This window comes from Homalodisca vitripennis, chromosome 7, assembly GCF_021130785.1.
Source record: "Homalodisca vitripennis isolate AUS2020 chromosome 7, UT_GWSS_2.1, whole genome shotgun sequence".
Taxonomy (NCBI): domain Eukaryota; kingdom Metazoa; phylum Arthropoda; class Insecta; order Hemiptera; family Cicadellidae; genus Homalodisca; species Homalodisca vitripennis.
Window position 1 is genome coordinate 26,869,177 of NC_060213.1, and position 22,452 is coordinate 26,891,628.

General features: G+C 33.0%; 1 protein-coding gene across 1 annotated transcript in view; it reads right to left on the reverse strand.

The window, feature by feature from the left end:
* LOC124365742 (regulator of nonsense transcripts 1 homolog) overlaps positions 1 to 22,452 on the reverse strand; it is a 45,426-nt gene continuing 22,974 nt past the window's right edge. Inside the window, 12 exon segments of the mRNA XM_046821732.1 lie at positions 1 to 6,742; positions 7,816 to 7,956; positions 9,180 to 9,328; positions 10,450 to 10,614; positions 10,854 to 11,097; positions 12,283 to 12,516; positions 13,710 to 13,936; positions 14,894 to 15,107; positions 16,075 to 16,333; positions 16,719 to 16,807; positions 18,676 to 18,870; positions 19,790 to 19,949. Coding sequence (XP_046677688.1) covers positions 6,734 to 6,742; positions 7,816 to 7,956; positions 9,180 to 9,328; positions 10,450 to 10,614; positions 10,854 to 11,097; positions 12,283 to 12,516; positions 13,710 to 13,936; positions 14,894 to 15,107; positions 16,075 to 16,333; positions 16,719 to 16,807; positions 18,676 to 18,870; positions 19,790 to 19,949 — 2,086 coding nt within the window. The 3' untranslated portion in view covers positions 1 to 6,733.

Here is a 22,452-nt window from a genome sequence, read left to right on the forward strand (position 1 = left end):
TGTTAGCCCATAAAGAAGTTTATTGAACGGCTAGTGATGTTGGGTGAAACAGCTGTAAAAACTAAACCATTACTGATTCCACATCACGCTTTACTGCTGCAGATTGTTTACAACATTTCCATGTTTTACAGGTATGTATGTTTTTGTTACAAACAAAACTCATTTGTGTACTTCTGCAATTTGAATTGTACAAATATCAATTTGAAAATGGTAATCATTTTATTACGAGTATTTTCACTTGTTTGAGTTACGACCTTGTATTATCTCTCAAACTGTAGTTAACACATTGCCTGAGATAGACGTCGTAGTGTGCTTGTTGTCTTATTAACTACTTAGGATCACTTAGTATACAGCCGCAGTGAAGGTGTTAATGAGCAGTATACACAGGATACAAACAGCTGTTCAACTGTAACTAACTTCAGTTCACAACAATCTTGTACACAATTATGTGCCTTGTTTGTTTGCTTCACATCAAAGCATTATGTCTATTAGACTAACAGTTGTGTAAATTGTGATAGTTTCTGAAAAATGTAAAACTATCACAACCTACTAACATATTTTGAGCCTCTGCTCAACAATGAAAACAAAGAATATTTATTCTAAAAGGAATATAGGTAATTTTTTTCTAACTTTATTTAGAACAATTATGACAAAATATAATGAAATGGTGGACATTGTAACTATACCAATACAATGTGTCCACAAAGTCATTTAACACTTAAAATTACTTTATTATTGATCACAAGTCTATGAGAAAGATGTAAATTTAAACACCTATTTATAAAGTTTTGATTTCATCAATTTGGTTAACAATAGTTATCGTCTATTAATGTGCGGTTAACGTTTTTTTAACTTCATCCCCATTTGCCTAAAATAAAAATTTGGTGTGCTCTTTCCCGAAACCATATAATGTGTCCGTTTTTCTTTGCTGAAAACACTATTATAGGTAGACCGTTTACAAGCAGACCCTGGGTGATTTGAGTTCACACAGGGTTGGGTAAATACCCCTACGATGCTGTGATGCCGCCCTCTCCCCATATCCTCATCACTGTGCGGCATTCGCTCTATCGGATCATCTGATTGATCCAGCTCAGTCTGTCTCGTTTACTGCTGCGATTCGTAATATTAAGCTATTTTTTTTTTATAAGGGTTTTTAAATGATCTTAATTATGATATTGTGTTTTAAAAATCATTAAAAATAACATATCTGATTTGAAAAAATATCAAATTTATTCAGTTAGCTGGAAAAAGTGAATGAAACGTTCAAGATGAACGGGTCTTTTAAAACACTCTGATCTGGATCACTGGTTGATTCGTTCAAATTGAACAGGTCAAGACCGAATGACACATCTCTACTAGCCACTGCCACTGCGCGGCTAACCTCACAACAAAATGCTAGCTCCCTAGATACGCCTATGGCTACATTAATCTGTTCAATTAATATTTTATGCTTAGACTGTGACACTTGTATATGTCTGCACACAAAAATATAATATAGTTATAGAGCAGGTAAAGCAGCTGCAGTGTAAACAAAACTGTGCAAGCGAGACACGATCTACACAGCTGATAAACAGATACAAAAAAATGCTGGTCCCCACCACAACCTCCTGCCGGAGGGGGGCCTCTCCTGCACGGAACTGTTCAGAAATTTGCTTCTGCGCAGGTTTCTTTGCTAGCGGTTTACCTATAACAGATTGATTTATTTTTATATGCTAGAACAATATGCTCTTCCACAAATTAAAAACGGAAATGTTATTTTTAACACGATGAACACGTTCCCATTATAGTAAAACTGTTCATGATTTTTCAAACAGGAAATCGCCTGAAAGTTGGATTGGTCAAAGTGTGCCCATCAAACTCACTTGACCTCATCCCTTTATGGATTTCAATTTATGGGGCTGTGTCGGAAGTTGTTTGTAGTGAACATATTCGAAATACTGACACTTAAAGCAACGAATCAGAGCTGTAATTGAATCAGATACCTCATAAATCGTGATTAAGTTATGGGAGGATATCAAAGTTCACTTGGTACTCATGACGATCTCAAATAACTGACATAAAACTGTTTAAGTACTCTTTAACTAACTTATTCTTGTGCTGTATAGTATACTTTTCCAAATAAAATTACTTCAAAGTGTGACATGACTTTGTGGACACACTGATACTTTGTCTTGAACGCCAAATTATGATAACAGCATACTTCCTAAGGTTATAACACGATCATTCAGAATCTTTGCAGTCATTGGCAATGGTGCACAAGTTCATAACACATAGCCTAGGTATTCAAAATAGTAGCTCTAAAACAGCGTACATTTGCCCAATTTCATTCACCATAACCATTCACACCCGTACGGTCCATTCAATAAATCCGTGATTTGTACAAAAATACATCAGAATTTAAAATCTCTGCATTCACAAAACAGTTTCCAAAAGTAGTTGCAATAATAACCAGCTGTGACATGCTGTACTTCATTTAGTTCGCATGCCATTGAACGCCATGCAACGAAGTTGCGATTATTATAAAACGATTGCTACCAGAGGTTACAGTTAGAGAAAAAAAGATAAAAAGACGTGTTATTTTAGTGAACAAAATTAGGGCTAAGAAGTTCTGTCCAACACTTAATTTGAAAGAACACTGAAGTTATAACCCAAAACAGTCACAAACCATTATGAGACAACTAAATATACATTATGTACGAGACATTATAATTAAAACACACAACTATTGCAGATTATAAAAATTAATAAGGTTGTGGAAATTTAACTTATAAATACAATTGATAGGATGATTTAGAAATTAACAGACATTTATCAGTATTTTAGTACTTTTCCAGATTGATAACCTAATATTACAAAGTTATTTAAAAATTATCAAATATTTATAAGCACGTAACGTAAAATTTGTCAGTATTTATCGACTTCCACAAGCTTTACATATAGTTTTCACGTTTTAATAAACGTGATTATTGTAATTGTACACAGTTTTTACGTTGACTAGAATACAATATGCAGCATTGAACATTAAACATTTTTAGGAACTTTCAAGCATTAGACATGTTAATTTTTAAACCTTTTAGTGCCATGCATCTAAAAAACTATGCATTAAGTGCCAACACCTGCTAAACCGGACTCATAAAAATCATTAAAAATTCAAAAATAAACATTTTAATTAATTAGAATCATCTTTTTATTTATAAATCATTGTTTTGACATAAAAACCATTATTACAGTATCTATACATATATAAAGTAAGACTACTTTGAAAATTTTGATAACTTAGTACTCGATTTTCAGTGTTGTTTTTATATTTTCTTTAACTTTATGTTCAACATAAAATCTGTGTGGACTGTTTGTAAGACTTCAACAATCATCATGACTTAATTAAAACAAAATTTTGTCATAGCGTTTATATTTGTGATGGTTTTACTATGAAACTTTTCAACAGGATCTTTATAACAATATTTACAGCAAACTGATTGAATAGAGCTTAGCTGTTTTTATCATAATAAATAAGAAGGTTCAAATAAAAAAAACCGTTTTACTTAAGTAAATTCTTTTGCTAAATTTTTTATTTGTGAACATTTTACTGTGAAATTTCAACAGGATGTTCATAACCTAATGGTCTTTATAGTAAAGTTATTGAATAAAGCATAGCTATTTATTAAATCACCATAAGGATGTTCAAAAGAAAGAAAAAACAGAAAACCTTATTAATGCAAGTAAATTTTTGTAATAGAAATATTTTAATTTGAGTAAAACAGAAAATTTTTAGTATTTTATTCCTTATTTTTATAGACGACTTATTATCTATAATTAGATACGAAAATCATTAAATTTGTGTAACAATTTATTGCAAAATGAGATAGTAACCCTCTGGCACTGACACTATTACACAATTGTAAGATATGGTTGGCACTGGCGGAGCACAACTTGAACAATTCCTCTGGCACTAAAAGGGTTAGAAAAGTTCAAAAATGATAATTCAAACCTATATATTATTATGTAAAATATATATTTAAATTAATATGTATATACTAGCTATTATGTGTTAAACTGAAAAAGGATGTTGAATTATTAGATTATCAACAATTTTTGTTCTTGCATTTCTATATCTTGTACGGTTTCAAGATGGCAAAGTTTTGAAAACATACAATAATACAACTTAACACAATAATTAACATAATGAGCTAAAGCATATTCAACAATGTATATTTCAAAGTACATGTTCCTATTTTTACAACATATAATTTTCAACAGTTGTGGATAAAAATATGATTCAATTACACATTGAATATGTATAATTTTACTCTCACTTTTCGGTGGAAACAGGTACCAACATGTTACAGCATCTTCAATCTCTTATTTCAAGATGAAGTTTCAACATAACATAACCTGTCTTTCATCTGTCATCTGAAAGGGCTATTTTCTTCCAGTTCAAGGAACTTTCAGGAAGATGAGCCCATCGTTTAGCCTTGCTGCCACAAACCTTAAATGTAATTAGCGTTAAGACAATTTTAAAAAATGGACGAAATTACTTTTAACATGCTTAACATTCAAACAGAAGGCGTGAAACGGACACACAATTATAAATAAAACAACTATATTTGATAAAATAAATTTAATATGTTGAAAGTGTTTGACAAAGTCAGGAGGGGAATTAAATAAAATCTGGACTAAAATGGTATGTTTTAAGAAGGAGCTTCTTCAACGTGAAAAACCAATGAATGGGTCATCCAAGAACAAAAAAATGTAACATTGACTAAACGAAGTCATGTTTGTTTGTAATGAACATAATTATGTTAATCATACAATCAGGTTACCAATAAGTAAACTTACACAACAAATTAATTACAGTAAAATTATGTCATACTGTGTAACATTTAGTTTCAAGAAGTGATTTCATACACTGTTATTCATATACGCTTTCAATTCATTTCAAGATAACCAAACCATAACTGGCCTTCAACATTTTCCACCACATTTCTCAATTCCTCAGTTAAAAAATAAAACCTAAAATTGCATCCTATTGTTATGTCTGAGGTGGCAAGCAATATTCACAACACTATTATGTTTGCAAAATTCTATTGTAATGGTGAACAACAATGATATGGTTATCCTAGAATGTTAAATGCCATAAGACACCACAGCAAATGTAGAAAAAAATTAAGACTGAAATAATCTCAATTCCTTTCGCCAGAACCCATCAGTATGCATCTTGCTAGGTTTCTCACACTGTAAAAACAGGTATTAATTGATATTTTTCTATAACTAGCCTGAAATTAACCAACAATTTTATATCCACTAAAATAATAATAAAATCAAAGAAACGGAAATTAACTAATCATAACATTTTTATCTCTCTGGGGATCTCGATTACATATTGCTGGCGATTATGTTATGTTAGTTCAAACTTACAAAAGAATACAGTTTACATATTAAGGTATTAAGCATTGTTGAGTAACACTGGAACGGTTTCTCAATTCTTGGGTCAATTTTTGTTTCATTGAGACCTTGTAACGTAGAGCTGATGATGTTATACTGTCCACATATTCATAAATGTGACATTGAATTGTGACTTTCAAATACATATTGTATGTAGTGGTCTACACAAATTAAATGTAATGTCCAAGTGGATTGGAAATATAAAGAACTTAAAAAAAACTCACCGTTTAATAATTTAATGTTAAAATAGAAACGATTACAATTCTTGCTCTTTAAAACGAATGTTTTTATATTAGTAAACTAGTAGTCTTAGATTAAAAAATGTATTACAAAATATTTTGAAACCAAACCCACTGAAGTATTTGTTGTGGGAGCACTGCTGTATATAAAAAATGTACTTGAAAGTTTTACAAAATATAAATATTTTAGTCTGGTGTCTACAGAATTAACTGACATTCACTACAACTTAAATTTCACATTTTATTATTTTCTTTAAAATGACAAGAGCATTACAATTTATGTGAGAAACACTGCTCCAAACAGTTGGTACCTTTGCCAGCATGCCGATGGGTTCACGCATTTTACAACAGTGTTCATTCTAACATCACATTGAACATTTACGTCAGTAACTTGAACAATACAGCAGATCTATCTAAAAACAAAATCACATTTTGCATTGACAAAACTATAGAAGGCTCACACTGTGATGACAACCAGAAAATCATACTTTTATTGACATTACTTCAATAGAACAAAAAAATCATGAAGATAATTCGAAATAAATTATTATTAATTTGTAAATCATTGTGTAATGAAACATATAATTAAATTTTGATTGGTAACGGAATCTAAGCTACTAAAAATTAAAACTTACTATAGCAAACTCCACTCAGGTAATTTCTGAAACCTTCCTCTTAAATCAAATATTTCCAAAATCTAAACCAATACAAATTCCACAACCAACTGAGGTTACAATACTTATAATCTAAAGTTGTGTAAATTATGTTTCTTAATGTTAAAAATAAAACAAGTACAATAATAATTAATTAGTAAAGAAAGAAAACACTAATCTATAATTTATTCAACGTTTCGCAATCGATCCTCAACTGCGTTATTACATTTCAAATAAAACAGATGACTGGTTTAATCTTGTGATATTCGCTTGTTGTTGACGAACAGAGAGTGGTAGCGGCACGGCTTGCGCCACTCGCGCCATCAGTGGACGCCTCGCGCGTTTGCGCCGTCTCATTCCTCAAGCCGCTCCCGCGACCCAGGCCTGGCGCACCACTGATCAGTACGGCTGAAACACGACAACAAAAGGGTTAAGGGTAATCTAGTTATTTTTTATCTCAAAATATTTGGATACTTGGGCACGCCTAATTAAAATTTTTTAAATAGTTAAATTAAGTCCTCTCAAACATTAATGACATAATTAAAATGTTGATTCATTATGAATATATGACGACCCTCAACATGTAGCTGTAAGGCCAGACCGGTAACATCATATATTTATACATTGAACAGGTACTTCAAATTTATTGTACTGACAGACTATTTTCAAGTGAATTGTACTCTTTCCGTAAAGTATAATTAGTTATACATGTTTATTACAGACCAACATGTATTATGTAAGGATATCAGAAATTAACATTCTTCCACGTTTAAAGTTGAGGATAATCATATTAGTTAATTTGTAATAAAATGTTTTATTATACAATTAGGTTTGATCAAAACTTAATAAATTTTAATCAGTTTCTGCAAAATCATATATTTTCAAATAAAAATGTTTTCACATGTAAAGTATTTTGGCTTTATCACGTTTTGAGTTCAAAGTACAAACAAAATTGTAAAGCATGCAACATTTTTGCAGGAATAATAATAGTTTGTTCATGTTTTATTCATGTATTAAGTATACATATTAGAAGACAAAACCTGACTAATAAATTATTGTAAAATATAAAAAAAGACATAGATAATTTTGTAAAATACTGGACAACTGCTCCAAAGGGGTCGGCACTTCAGAGCAGTAAACAACAAAAATTATTTGGCACTAAAAAGGTTCTCTTTATATGTAAAATTATTTGTTTTTAAGGGTTGCTTGATGTACATTTCTATATGTTATTAAAATCTTGTGAATATATTTATTTATACCTTTTCCATTCTCTCCTCCCCATTTACGAAATAGGTATCTAATATTAGAATACACTTCGGTTGAAAAAGTAAAGCACTCACCAACCACATTTGCACAAGGACTATAAATATAACAAATTTTGAAACCGTGCAATATAGTGGGCTACACTCAGAGGACTGTCAAGCTGAGATACCGAATGTGACGATACTTCTCCGATCTGAGACAGAGGTTTGACGAGTTACCTGATGTGACGGATATCTGTCACCCTGGTAGGTGGAGTCCTGAGACAGGAGACCCTCCATCATCTGACTCTGGTAGTCCGGCACGTGGTAGCTGTCCTGAGACAGGCCGGCCTGAGACAGACTGAACCCTTGAGACATTCCCTGTAAACACACACAAGCAAATACTGTACTCACTTCATACATGTTATTCCTTCATTTCTACCACACATTAGTAAACTAGTGCTTTATACAAACTTGAAAAGATTTATTTTTAGTATCATTCGTGATACAAAAATAATTCAAATTCCAACCCAAGAGCAAATTTAAAACAGATTGTTAATCCACTGGCCGTTTTCTGGATCTGGCCCTCACGGATGGCACAGATTGTTTTTGTACCATGTCAGATAGATTCAAGAAATTTTATCAACATACAAGATTAGGCAAGAGATACACAGCTAGCTATCTTACTAGGAAAAACCATATAATAGAAATGTTACCAGTAAAATCGGAAAAAAACTAGAAATTGACATTATATTATGAAAATAAAGATGTTCAATAAACTACTACAAGAAGCATGGCATGTACCATGAAAAATGTTTAAATGAACTCTAAAGAAATGGCTTGAGGATGAAGCCTTTTACTCTGTACAGTTTTTTTGGATTATGATACTGGTGCCTTAAAATTTTTAATTGGTGTAATACAGGTTTAATTTTTAAAATTAGTTTAATAATAATTTATGTTACCAATTTTTAATCTTTAAAGAATTAGTTTTTATTGTTATTTTCATATTTTAGAATAATTTTACAGTTGCTCTGAGGAGGTAAAGATTGCATATTTTAATATTAACTGTTAATATTTCCTCTATTGATTTAACATAAGACATAAGAAAACTGGGAAGAAGAGGCAATGGATAGAGAGATCTGGAGGCAGTGTGTTGGCAAGGCAAAGTACCACCTTGGGTACCAAGAGCCATGGCAGTAAGTAAGTAAGTATTGATTTAACTCTGTATTGTGCAAATGGCTAAGTGACTCCATATTGTAAAAGATGACTTTATCAATATTATGGTTCGTATTTAAAGTCAACAGACTTTATGATAAAATGGAATATCAAATAACAATGATTGCAATGTATTTTAATATAGATAAAACATACAAAAAACACCAGTAAAACATGCATCACGGTTCTTTGCTTAAAATGAACACTTGCACAGTTTGTACTATGTACATATACTACATTTTTACAACACTATTTGAGGAAAAATCCTCAAAAAAATAGAGTTAAGCAAAACATTTTTTAAATCAAACTTTCAGTTTTCTATATTATTTACTGTTTTGCAAAAAAAGTTTAACTATAACATAAAGAAAATTTCCGAACTGAAAACAAACCTGTTGGCTCATGCCCTGGGTTATGCCTTGGCTGAACGGTTCCTGGCTGTTGCCCTGACTAAGAGAGTTGTTCATCTTGTTCTTGGCCAAACTATTCTTGTTACGGAGCCGTCCCCCGGCAACTCGATTCGCTCGTCCAGATTGGCGAGCTGGAACATGAATACACATACAGTGTGAAAATGATCCTCAAAGAAAATAATATTTGTAATGGACCAAATAATTTTATATATTAAATCTGAGACATCAACATTAAGGGAATGGATCTTAAATACAAAATTGATACAGTTCAATTTACTTAAGTTTATTTATTTGTCTACCATTTACCTTAAAATTTCTTAAATGTAATAGGTTTACATTGTAAAATTGCTGAATGTCAAAGCAGATGCTGGATGACGAAGTAAAAAAAATACAAATTAATACTACATTCTATGCTTTTAGTAATATGTACACCCCATTATATCATACTGCACACAACATCTACTTCATTAAGTATTGTTTGTGTGCAAATGTATTGTTTTTAAAAGATTAACAAAAATTATCGTCATATGTCTTAACAAAGTCTGAACATGTTTTTTTAATGTAATTTCAGGAACCAAACTTTGTGATAATTCTACAACTAGACTGAAAATTGTAACAAAACAACAACATAATACACCATGAAGAGAGTTATTTCAAACAAAGAGATATAGATGTTTCCACATGTAAAATTAGAAAACCAACCGCTACATCAATATTCTAATGAAGCCAGGTCATATTCATTTTTTAAATATTAAAAATATAAAAACCCATCTCAATAAAATCTGGAAGCCGATTATGTTTGTGAGATCCCCAACAAAATAAGCCCAAATGCATCTGTTCGCTTAACCATCCTTCTTTGTTATCCTATTAAGGTAAGCCACATCATGCCTTGATGGAACTTTGTGCCCAGTCACCATTTACCTTTTACGACGTGTGCTTCATGTTTTGCATCAATGTTGTACGGTGGTATTTTGTTAATACTTCTATTTTCATTATAAGCTAATATTTTTCAGTACTTAAAGATACGTTTCAGTTTTTACTCAATTTTGTTACCATTTAAAATCACTCATCATTAAAAAAAAAAAAAAAATTAAAACAAAGAAATAGAACACAAATTTTAATAATAAAACCAAATACGTATTTAAGTCACCTATTAAAGTTATTACACTTAAATTTAATATAGTGTTTTATATTGAAAATACAAATATTCACAGCTTTTTATACATCTTACAACTTCCAACCACCTAATCACCTTGCATGGCCTGCTGGTGCTGATTATAGAAGCGTGGTGGTACATGGCTCATGTTCATGAACATTCCAACTGGAACAGGTATGTTGCTGAGGGCCGCCTGTGCACGTTCCGGCGAGATGTAGCTGATCGGATCATGTCCAAACATGTCCAACCGACCTCCAGGTGCTGTAAACACATTTACCATGTGAGTCTTTATATCAATTCTCTAAATCTTTCTGAACCAGAACCCTTTCCAAATACATCATTAAACAGCAAAATTCATTAAGGTGCACAACAAAATTTGTGAAAATAAAGAGTGGTAACATTGATTGCAAAATTCTGTTACATCAATGTTTAGTCACCTGTGTAACACAACCTAAACAATGTACATTTTTAAAAATTTTCATAAGAAAAAGATAACTTACCTGGACGAGGTAAGTAATGGGCAGTTGTGTTGCTGCCAGTTCTATCGTAAATACTGCCTGGAACCATAGCTTCCCTGGCGTCGTAAACTGTCGTCGACATGAAGTGGGTGCCTGGATTGGCAGCATTCAGGATCTGCTTCGGCTTGGAGAACTGGATCATCGATTCCTTTAGGTTGTTCAAGGGCCCCTCTACCAGCACTTTCTGCTCCTTGTAGAAATTCAACAAGTGGTTCCATAGTTGTTGCTGAAAATGTAAAGTTATCCTTTATAGCATTTAATAAATTTAACTATTCATGGCCTGTCTCTTTTAAGAACAATTTTAATTATTTATTCAGATTTACTAAAGGTCCTCAATCAGCAGTACCCGTTCCAAGCAGAAGCTCAACTGATAGTTCTAGTCACCACTAAAGTAAATACAAAATTCACAAAGTCTGTTCATTCATTTATTCAGGATCTGGTTCAGTTTGGAGTACTGAATTATGAATGGATTCCTTGGGTTATTGAAGGGCTGCTCTACCAACAACTTCAATTTCTTCCAGTTAAAAAAAATCTGTTCACAATAATTATTCCTGGAATATAATTTTCATCCTGATAACAAATGCAGTTCAGGATCCAAATGAGCTTTAATTTTTGAAATTGAATCATCTTCTGGTCTTTAAGTGTCCCTCAACCAGCCCTTATAAAAAAGGTTGCAAATTAAAAGATAATTAACAAAAAAATAAGGGATTCTAAGATATATTTTGAAATTCTTCCTACACTCTGTTAAAAATTGAAATGGCAAAGAAAATTTGACTTTTATAATTTAGTTATAAAAAAGGTTTTTTATTGTTGTATCAAACTATTTTCAATTTACAGTATACAATATGAGGTTGAGTAGTAGAGAGGACTTGATGGCCCTAACTCCGCCTTTTTCATAAAGGGATTTTTCCTTTAATTTGAATCGTTACTGCTAAGAAACGTATATATGAATGTCTAGAGAAAAAATACATTATTTGTAAAAAAGATTTTATAATATCATATAATTGTAAAAAAGTTAAATGAATCACAAAAACCTGATGAATGTTTGGTTTTCATATAACCTAAACAAAAGTAAAAAAAATTTACAAAGTGTATAATAGTTTTCGCGCTACCTGGTAGACTACAGCTGATGATACGGACATATCTGTATGTCACGTGCGTAAAGTTAAGTAGATAAGTCGTACTGAAAATATATACACACATCTCTTAGCAATCTCAACAATTTAATGTACTTTTGCTTATCTAACTGTACTTCTGTATCAGATATCATCACAGAAACCTTCAGATTTAAGTTAACCAGCTTTTAAAGGAATGATTTAAAAATATTCCGCAAATTTTTAACAACACACATTACAATTTACAATATACACAAACAGTCAATGACCAATAAAATAAGTGCTCTGTCACTGACCTTGGACAACACTTTGGGATTGCCGACGACAATGATGCCATACTTGGCGCGGGTGAGGGCTACGTTGAGTCGACGTGGGTCATTGAGGAACCCGATGCCCTGGTGCTCGTTGGATCGCACGCATGACATGATGATGAGGTCCTTCTCACGGCCCTGGAATGCGTCTACACTTGCCACCTCAATGCCTTGATAGAGTTTGGATGGCAGTGTGCCCTGGTACTGCATATACTGTACCTGTAATTTACACCATTGCAATAATTACGTCTTGATTTACTTAAAACAATAACAATATATCACGACCTCCTTCGAGAGACTAAATTCCGATATGTCAAAGTTATGCAATGAAGGATTTACATTTATTTCAAAACATATTTTGATCAAGTCTTTTCAAAAAGCTCTAGGTAAATCAAAGTAAAAAATATTATAGTGGTTTTGTAATAAATGCTTGACTTAACACTATCTCGAATTACCGTGATGTGCTTCTGGCTCTACCAGAATTGATTGGGCTGTGTCGCCGTGAGAGAACATTTTTGTGTTTCCATTACTTTAACAACCCTATTCAATAAAAACTGCTAAATATACATATGGTTGTATTTATTATTAAGCCTATGATGTAAACTATAAATCAATTGTACAAGAAATGTTTTTGTATAAAAACAACATGCCAGTAAAACAGTAATTGCAGAAAGTTATAAATAATTCCGACAATTCTGTAAGATACTAACAGAAGTTGGTAGAAGTTTTGATGAAAAATTACACAATAGAATTGTTAATAAAACATTTAATACTATTGAGAATCGTCAATACCACTATGCTTCGTCTCTGTTCGTCAACAACAAGCGAATATCACAAGATTAAACCAGTCATCTGTTTTATTTGAAATGTAATAACGCAGTTGAGGATCGATTGCGAAACGTTGAATACATCGATGCTTCCCTGCCTCTATATTCTGGAAACTTCTCTTTTTTTCAAATCAAAATGGGAGGTCATAAGAGGTAGTGACATTCACTCTTATGACACTAGAGGCAGGAATAACTATCATACTGGAAGACACAGGACAGTGGCTTATGAACGATTGCCTTCGCAGGCAGTAGTTCAGTTCGTCAACAAATTGCCAAACCCGATCAAAAATGCCACAATGCCTAAGGCCTTTAAAACTCGTCTGGAAACCGTGCTGATCTCGAATGCTTTTTATAGTACAGACGAGCTCATGGCAAACGATTGGGGGACTACCTAATTGGCTGACCATGTGATTAGAGTGGAAAAACTATGTAATGAATGAGAATTTAAGTGAATGAAAAACTAAGTCTAAATGAAAGCCACTGTAATTGATGAATGCAAAATTTTAGCTTACAAATGTCATGACGATTGCTATGCAATTTATGTTGTCTTTTATGCAATAAAATATTTAATTGTATTGAACTAACCAGGTAAGCCCGCTGGCCCTCGTAAGGCGTGATGACTCCAATCTGCTCAGGTTTGACGCCGCATCGCAGGAACCTCGTGGTCATCTTCTCAACGTTGGAGGCTTCTGTACGGTTTAGGTACGACGTGCCAGATCCCGCAATCTCCTCCTGGCCCTGAGTCACATAGAACAACATCGGCTTGTCCACTACAGGCCATGGGAAATCCATCTTGGCCAACTTACGCTCATCTGTACAAACACACATGCACATCCTTTATTTCTGTTTTTAACAATAGCAGTGTAAAATTAATATATAACAATTAAAATTTAAAAATAATATATAGGTATTATCACGATAAATTAAAATAATTCATAAATACAATAACTGAGTATAAGAAAATTGCTATAGAGTTACTATTATAGAACATCCTTAAGATTTCAAGAAAGGAAATTAACCCTTTGGCCGTCGGCTGATTAGCATACATTGCCATGCCCTAATCACTGCTTTTGTAGTACTTTACATAAATCATTCTACGTTATTATTAAAGCTAACACAATATTTTTTTGTTTTATTGTATTTGACTATACTACATTTTCATTCCTTATTTTATTTTCAAAAATTACTAAAACCTAAAATAAAACAAAGTTTTACAATTGGATTTTAATTCATTAACAGCCATACTGTCTGTTGACAGAAGTAATGCTTGTTTTTTATTGTGTGAAACTTTTTGCTGACTAGCATACTGTCTTTAGCTGGTAGCAGACTGTCGTATTTGAGTCACGTGACTATTGTGAAACCGTGGTACCAACATATAAACATTAAATTATTGTCGATTTTATCTTTTGGGATGACAAACTAGCAAACTTGGCCTCGCTATCTGTTTAAATACAATAAATATAGCAATACTACGGAACGTCTTCATATGAGGACGTCAGCGGTCAAAGGGTTAAGTAAATAAATACATGTTTGTATACATAAAATAATAATGTAGCCTCAAGAAAATATTGTTATAGTAGCTCTGCTACATTGTGAAACTTCAATATAATAATGTACCATATATAATTATATCAATTCATAAATAGGTGAAGAATTATGGTATAATTTGGTGGTTGTTCACCCAATAAAGTGACAAATGAATTTCAGAAGATGTAACTAGTAAAAATCGTTTGAAAGGATCAGCAAGCTGATTGTTTGAGGTTACATACCAGCGCACACTCCATTCTGCAAAGAACCCTCGTAAAAGAAATTGGATGGAAAGCGGGAGAGTTCTGGGTGCATCCGGTATTGAACCTCGAGCCGGAAAGGCCGAATCCCGAGCACAACGAGGCGCTCAAACAACGACTGCGACAGACCGGCGCGTGCTGCCTTCTTGCACATTACCACTGGACCCAGCTGGCAGTGATCTCCGACCAGAATCAGCTGTGAACACAAAAAGACATCAAGGTCAACTGGTAATAAAAAAAGCTAGGAACACAGAAAACAATCTGGATCAGATGAGAACACAGTCATCAAGGTCAGCTCTGAATAGGGAAAGACTTCAATCAGCTCGAAACACAATCATTAGGATTAACTTTAATTCTTCTTTATGGATGTAAACTTGCCTTTTCAACGAAACTTAGTATTAAATATATCAAAAGAATCATTTTAAAAATCTTAGATGGATCATACTAATCCAAAGGTACAGAATGAAAGAGGTTTTCAAAGCAATAAAAGTTTTAGAGCAAAATATTTGTTAACCAGCAATAGGGAGGTTTAATGAGTCTTGCAACAAAGTTCGAGCTTCCTTAAATGCTTCTTTAAATTTTTTTATCAAGTGCTAAAAGGAAGTTTCTGACATAAACTGTGCTTATTCACTGGATTTTGAAATGTTGACTTTTAGAGCAATGTGTCAGCACTAAATTTTTAATTTTGTTTGTGAAACCCTCATCAGAGACCCTTGAAAAGCTGAAAAGCATTTGGAAGTGATGCAATGAAAAAAAAAAAAAAAAAAAAATTACGTATACGTGAATTTAGCCTTATCATGAACACTATGAGTGATGGTGTTGTACGTGAATGGTGTAGAAAGTTTAAAGATGGCCGAGCTGACATGCAAGATAAAGGAGGTCCAAGTATGCAAATTTGTCATTACATACAGCCTTGTTGAACAAACTGACAAAGTGCTTAGAAAAAACTGTACATTCACAAAGGTATAGTTTTCTCTTCATTTAAAATTGAAATGAAGTAAATTTCTAGTGCTAAGTTTAAAAAATTTGGATTATTACATTAACTGGTTCTCTTAGAATCAGAGAATCACCGCACTTGATTTAACATTGATAGTTTTGCCAATTTTTAAAAATATTTACAGTTTCACTCTACTATAAACTAAACGATGCTACTGAATGTTTACCTGTTTGGCGCCCAATATGACTGGCACCATACACTCTGGCTCGGTGGCCTGCATGCTCTCATCAATGAGGATGGAGTGGAACTTGAGTCGTGCGAGTCGAGGATCCCCTGCTCCCACACAGGTGCAACAGATCACATCTGCCGCATCCAGCAACTCCTTCTCTGCAGCCTTCTTCAGCATCCGGTACCGCTTCTCGTCCACGCTCGACAACTCCCCTGTCTCCTCCTTCAGCTGCTGCAGCTTCTGCAGTTCTGTGTTGCTGCAACATCCATCGTTAATGTCATTCACATACACTTACCATGAGAGAAACTGTGCAATGTTCAAAATGTTACACTTTAATTTTTTAAATACCCATTTGTAAAATAAATTGTGGATAGAAGCATTATCTATTGTAAAAAATATTATACATTTTTTAACATAATATTATTACTATTTTTAAGTATTATTTTGAGCATTTGCTTGCGATGGTTGCAAATAAATTTATTTGACTGTACTACTGTATGGTCTTCCCATTGTTTCATGACAACCACAACTCGCTGAACTTGTTTCCTCTTCTGCGAGACAATAATCAGTTGAAAATAGCATCTGTTATGTATTGTTCATTTAAAACTCACCTAATTATCTAACATTTGTTGAATACTCACCAGTCCATATTGCGTATCTGATTGTGCAGGGCCAAGAAAGAGACACTGGACACAATCGCTTCACGTGATTTGGCACAGACTCGAACTACCTGTACACAACAATGTTACTATTAAGTCAGTTTTGATATTTTAAAAACAATCTACACAATACTTTTTCTGTTAATCACAACTAAAAAATGTATTGATACAATAAAAAATATGATACAACTAATAAGAGGATAACTTTAAACCTATTACATCCACGCTGCCTACAACTGAAAACTGAATCAGTTAAGTATAAATGACTCCATTTAATGAATTTGACATAAAAAATTAGTCCTAACTAACCATTACAGAATAATAATTCAAAAGTATATTAACCCCGAAAAACAGAACCTATATTTTTACTGGTATAAATGATGTCATTTTAGCATTTAACATGTTCACACAAACAATCAAGTTAAACTTCGTAATAAAATTGAAAAGGCAGTTGATATTTTAACTTAAATCTTTGTAACACAGTAACACATTTAACCCTTTGGACGCCAATGCCCAAGGCTGCCGCCCTACCCATCACGCTAGCGCCCGAACCAACTGTACTAGCCAAAACCGCCAGCCCTGTTTTGACGTTTTTGTAACCTATTACGCTTAGCTCTGTATTATCGTTAGTTTTTATGTTAATTGAATGTTTTTTTTTTATTTGTAGGAAATTATATCCGCTATCGAATAGCGTTATTATAAATTATTTTTATTCGTTACAGATATTATATCCAAGACTGCTAACAAAAATTCAGAACTGAAAGTTGAAAAATAGTTTCACAAAAAATAATTTTAATTAGTGTTGATATTTGAAAAGATTTTCTATAACTTAAGAATTAATTTTACAGTAGGAAATACGTTTGAACATACTTACATAGTATTAAAATGAGAGCATCTTCTCACTACTATAAGTCTATCATAGATTTTCTTCAATAAAGTAAGAAAAATCTTTGTAAAAAAAATAATTATTTACAAATTAATATATACACATTTGTCCCGTCACTTCTAACATGTGTGTTTAGGGAAACACAATGGTTGGACACTAAACTGAACAAAATTGATTACAGATAGTCTTATTTACTTCTAAAATAACCCTAAACAGTTTAAACAGACTTTTCAAGTTAAAAAATAATTTTTAAAAGATGTTTTTCTCGAATGGCTGATCAATCGGACGCTTGTGCTTTTTGTCCGGACATCCGCGGTCCGATCGATCGAACGTTGGCGTTTTTCGACTAGACTTTGACAGTCCGATCAACCGGACGTTGGCGTCCAAAGGGTTTAATAAACCCATATAAACCAATAATTAACAAGTTTTATAGTGAAATATTATTTATCATATCACCTTCCTAAATACAACCCAGAGATGCAGCCATAGTGTAAAAGAGTTCTTTGTTCATACTTTTAACAACTTAGTAAGTGATCAAATCATGGGCTACCTCAGGGCTCAACATTAAACTATTAATTTTCTCATTTATGTGAATGACCCCTCTTCTGTATCCTTGGAGATTCAAAGAGTTTATCAGAATGAAATGATAAAAAAATAATTTAGTTGACAGCATTTACCATTAAAAATAAAATTACATTAATTTAGTACTATAAAAATAACTGACCTGTGCTTGTTCGGTTATAACAATAGTCTACGTTAGGATAGGTTAACTATTAATTATTTACACTATGAACATTATAAAACAAACCGTACAGTATATGGCACTATAAGGATAACAGTGTATGAGAACTAAGAAACAAGGGCAAACTCAACGAACGCCTAAACGATTAGGGAGAAAAGTGAACTAAAACAATAGAATACATACAGCTGTTTCAATATCTTGGACTAGATCAAACACATGTAACTAGTAACAGTTATGAAGTTTGTAAGTAGTAGTACAAAATAAGATGCTTAACAATGAAACGGATTATGAAAAAAGCAGAGGCATATTACCTTAAGGCCGGTGGCGTGTATTTTCTCTGTCAGTTGGTCGACAGCAGTATTAGAAGGGGCGCAGACAAGTACAGGGCTACCACTCTGCTTGACCAGTTGGTACACTATCGTAGCTGATGTCACGGTCTTGCCGGTGCCGGGCGGACCCTGGATCAGTGACAGCGGTCGCTGCAGAGCGTGCTTCACCGCATATACCTACATCATGTGATATTGTGCATTAGCTATGTGTGTGCAAGAGTAAATTCTTTTAGTTACTTTTGTACATTGACTGTGTCAAAAATTGTAGAAGTACACCAACAATTTAGCTGCTGTAACATACTCGTATCTTGTAGTATGGCAGTTAGCTCCTGGAACGATACTACCACTATAGCAATAGACATGGCAACTATGGTAGGTCACATTATTGAAATTAATGCAGTATAACAGTAGGCTGTGCTTTTACAGTTAAATAAATAATGGTGCAATACATAGAGTCTTCTAGGCTGATGACTGAACATCACCCTATTGTAACAGGGCTTTGGCTGGTTATCTGAAAGAGATTATCTTCATCCTGTAAAGGCATATTGATAGACACTCAAATTTATTTTATGCTGAGACTGTTTTATAAATAATCTCATAATTTCTTGTACAAACTGCATTATAGAATGCTGAATTATCAATTTCATTTTCTCACACATTTTGAAGATTAATCTAATGTATGCAATGAAAGAAACAATGTAATAAATTCTATAACAAAATTACAACTGTCACTGTCACCAGCCATAAACAAGTAGTCCAAGAAGATTTTGTGTTTTTCTTTGATTCGTGCATATGTTAATACATTTTTTATCTTTTTATATGATTTGATGCTTATAAAAAATATAGGTGTCATCGGTAAACATAAGAAGGCTTCCTATTGAGATCTTTTTAGCTATGTAGTTTATGTAAACCAAAAAAAGAAGAGCTAAAATATATCATGGAATTTCATTTCGGGTCAATCTAGGCACTGAAGGAAAGGATTTAATTCTGAATCTTGTGTTTAAGTTCAAACTAATCATTAAAAACGTCTATAAAATGTAAAACATAAGAAATCCTGAAACGATATAACTAATTTATCAGTAAATGAGATTGTTACCTGTGACCTGTTGAGGTCAGGTAGGTTGGGTGCAGAGAAGTGTTTGGGTAGGTGACATCGGAACAGCACCTCGTCAAAGTCATGGCCTAGCAGTCGGTGATAAATATACCCAGACACAGAGCTGTCGTCCACTGCAAACTTGCGTAGTGCTAGCTGCATTCTGCAACCGTCATTGAAGTTGTACATTCAAAATATCCCTCTTTCCAACTTACTACACAACTATTTTGAGTTAATAATTTCAACAGCACAAAATAAAAACAACATAAAAGTAACTAGTTTGTTCCTCATAGATTACATAAAAGTTAATTTTGAGATGCAATAACTATCATTATTGAAAATGAAACTTAATTTGGAATTATTTCTATAACTTACCAAAATAATATTATAAACAATCTTTAGTTATTTTTAAATTATTTATCATTAAATAACTCATTTAATTTATCTATTTCAACTTTTCTAACACATTTGCTGCAGGAGGCTGGAACGCATTGCCTCAGTGTGAGCCCAAACGGAAGGATATGCTGATTACTAAGTGTAAATCTGGTTCCACTGTTTATTTTTGTGGCAAACTGTTCTCGAATCGCCATTTTCGTTTGTTTTCTCTGTTGTGTGTTCTGTTTAGTGTATCGTGACCATGTATAAGTAACTGTAGTCCAACAGAGGAGGATAGTTAACTAATTGAACACTTGTTTTCTGACAGAAAAGAAGCCGACAAGTTTAGATAGCAATTCTGTGATGACAATGCTCAGGTCCATATTTTGATGTGTGAGATTGGATATTGTTCCTGGGGAGTGTTAATATCTTTTTAAATAAACATAAACTGATTTGCCATTGGAGATGGAACTGAAAAACCAGTGAATTATTGAGTACGGACTGGAATTCTAGCCCTGAAAATGACATTGTCAATTGTAGTCAACTAGGGTTCTCAGACATCTTTAATGAACTTTTTGGATATCCAGACGTCAGTAGTGAATGTGTTAACAGAAAATAAAGTTATTGCAGATCATCCAGAAGCGATTATTAGTACTCTGAGATAAGCTTACAAACAGTTACAGGTTTTAGTATTTGTAATTTATTTATTGATAACAGCATTTACCATTAAAAATAAAAATTTATTAATTTAGTACTATAAAAATAACTGACCTGTGAGCTTGTTCGGTTATAACAGATAGTCTACGTTAGGATAGGCTAACAAATTATTTACACTATGAACATTTATAAAACAAACCGTACAGTATATGGCACTATAAGGCATAACAGTGTATGAGAACTAAGAAACAAGGGCAAACTCAACGAACGCCTAAACGATTAGGGAGAAAAGTGAACTAAAACAATAGAATACATACAGCTGTTTCAATATCTTGGACTAGATCAAACACATGTAACTAGTAACAGTTTATGAAGTTTGTAAGTAGTAGTACAAAATAAGATGCTTAACAATGAAACGGATTATGAAAAAAGCAGAGGCATATTACCTTTAAGGCCGGTGGCGTGTATTTTCTCTGTCAGTTGGTCGACAGCAGTATTAGAAGGGGCGCAGACAAGTACAGGGCTACCACTCTGCTTGACCAGTTGGTACACTATCGTAGCTTGATGTCACGGGTCTTGCCGGTGCCGGGCGGACCCTGGATCAGTGACAGCGGTCGCTGCAGAGCGTGCTTCACCGCATAATACCTACATCATGTGATATTGTGCATTAGCTATGTGTGTGCAAGAGTAAATTCTTTTTAGTTACTTTTGTACATTGACTGTGTCAAAAATTGTAGAAGTACACCAACAATTTTAGCTGCTGTAACATACTCGTATCTTGTAGTATGGCAGTTAGCTCCTGGAATACGATACTACCACTATTAGCAATAGACATGGCAACTATGGTAGGTCACATTATTGAAATTAATGCAGTATAACAGTAGGCTGTGTGCTTTTACAGTTAAATAAATAATGGTGCAATACATAGAGTCTTCTAGGCTGATGACTGAACATCACCCTATTGTAACAGGGCTTTGGCTGGTTATCTGAAAGAGATTATCTTCATCCTGTAAAGGCATATTGATAGACACTCAAATTTATTTTATGCTGAGACTGTTTTATACATAATCTCATAATTTCTTGTACAAACTGCATTATAGAATGCTGAATTATCAATTTCATTTTCTCACACATTTTGAAGATTAATCTAATGTATGCAATGAAAGAAACAATGTAATAAATTCTATATAACAAAATTACAACTGTCACTGTCACCACCAGCCATAAAACAAGTAGTCCAAGAAGATTTTGTGTTTTTCTTTGATTCGTGCATATGTTAATACATTTTTTATCTTTTTATATGATTTGATGCTTATAAAAAATATAGGTGTCATCGGTAAAAACATAAGAAGGCTTCCTATTGAGATCTTTTTAGCTATGTAGTTTATGTAAACCAAAAAAAGAAGAGCTAAAATATATCATGGATTTTCATTTCGAGGTCAATCTAGGCACTGAAGGAAAGGATTTAATTCTGAATCTTGTGTTTAAGTTCAAACTAATCATTAAAAACGTCTATAAAATGTTTAAAACATAAGAAATCCTGAAACGATATAACTAATTTATCAGTAAATGAGATTGTTACCTGTGACCTGTTGAGGTCAGGTAGGTTGGGTGCAGAGAAGTGTTTGGGTAGG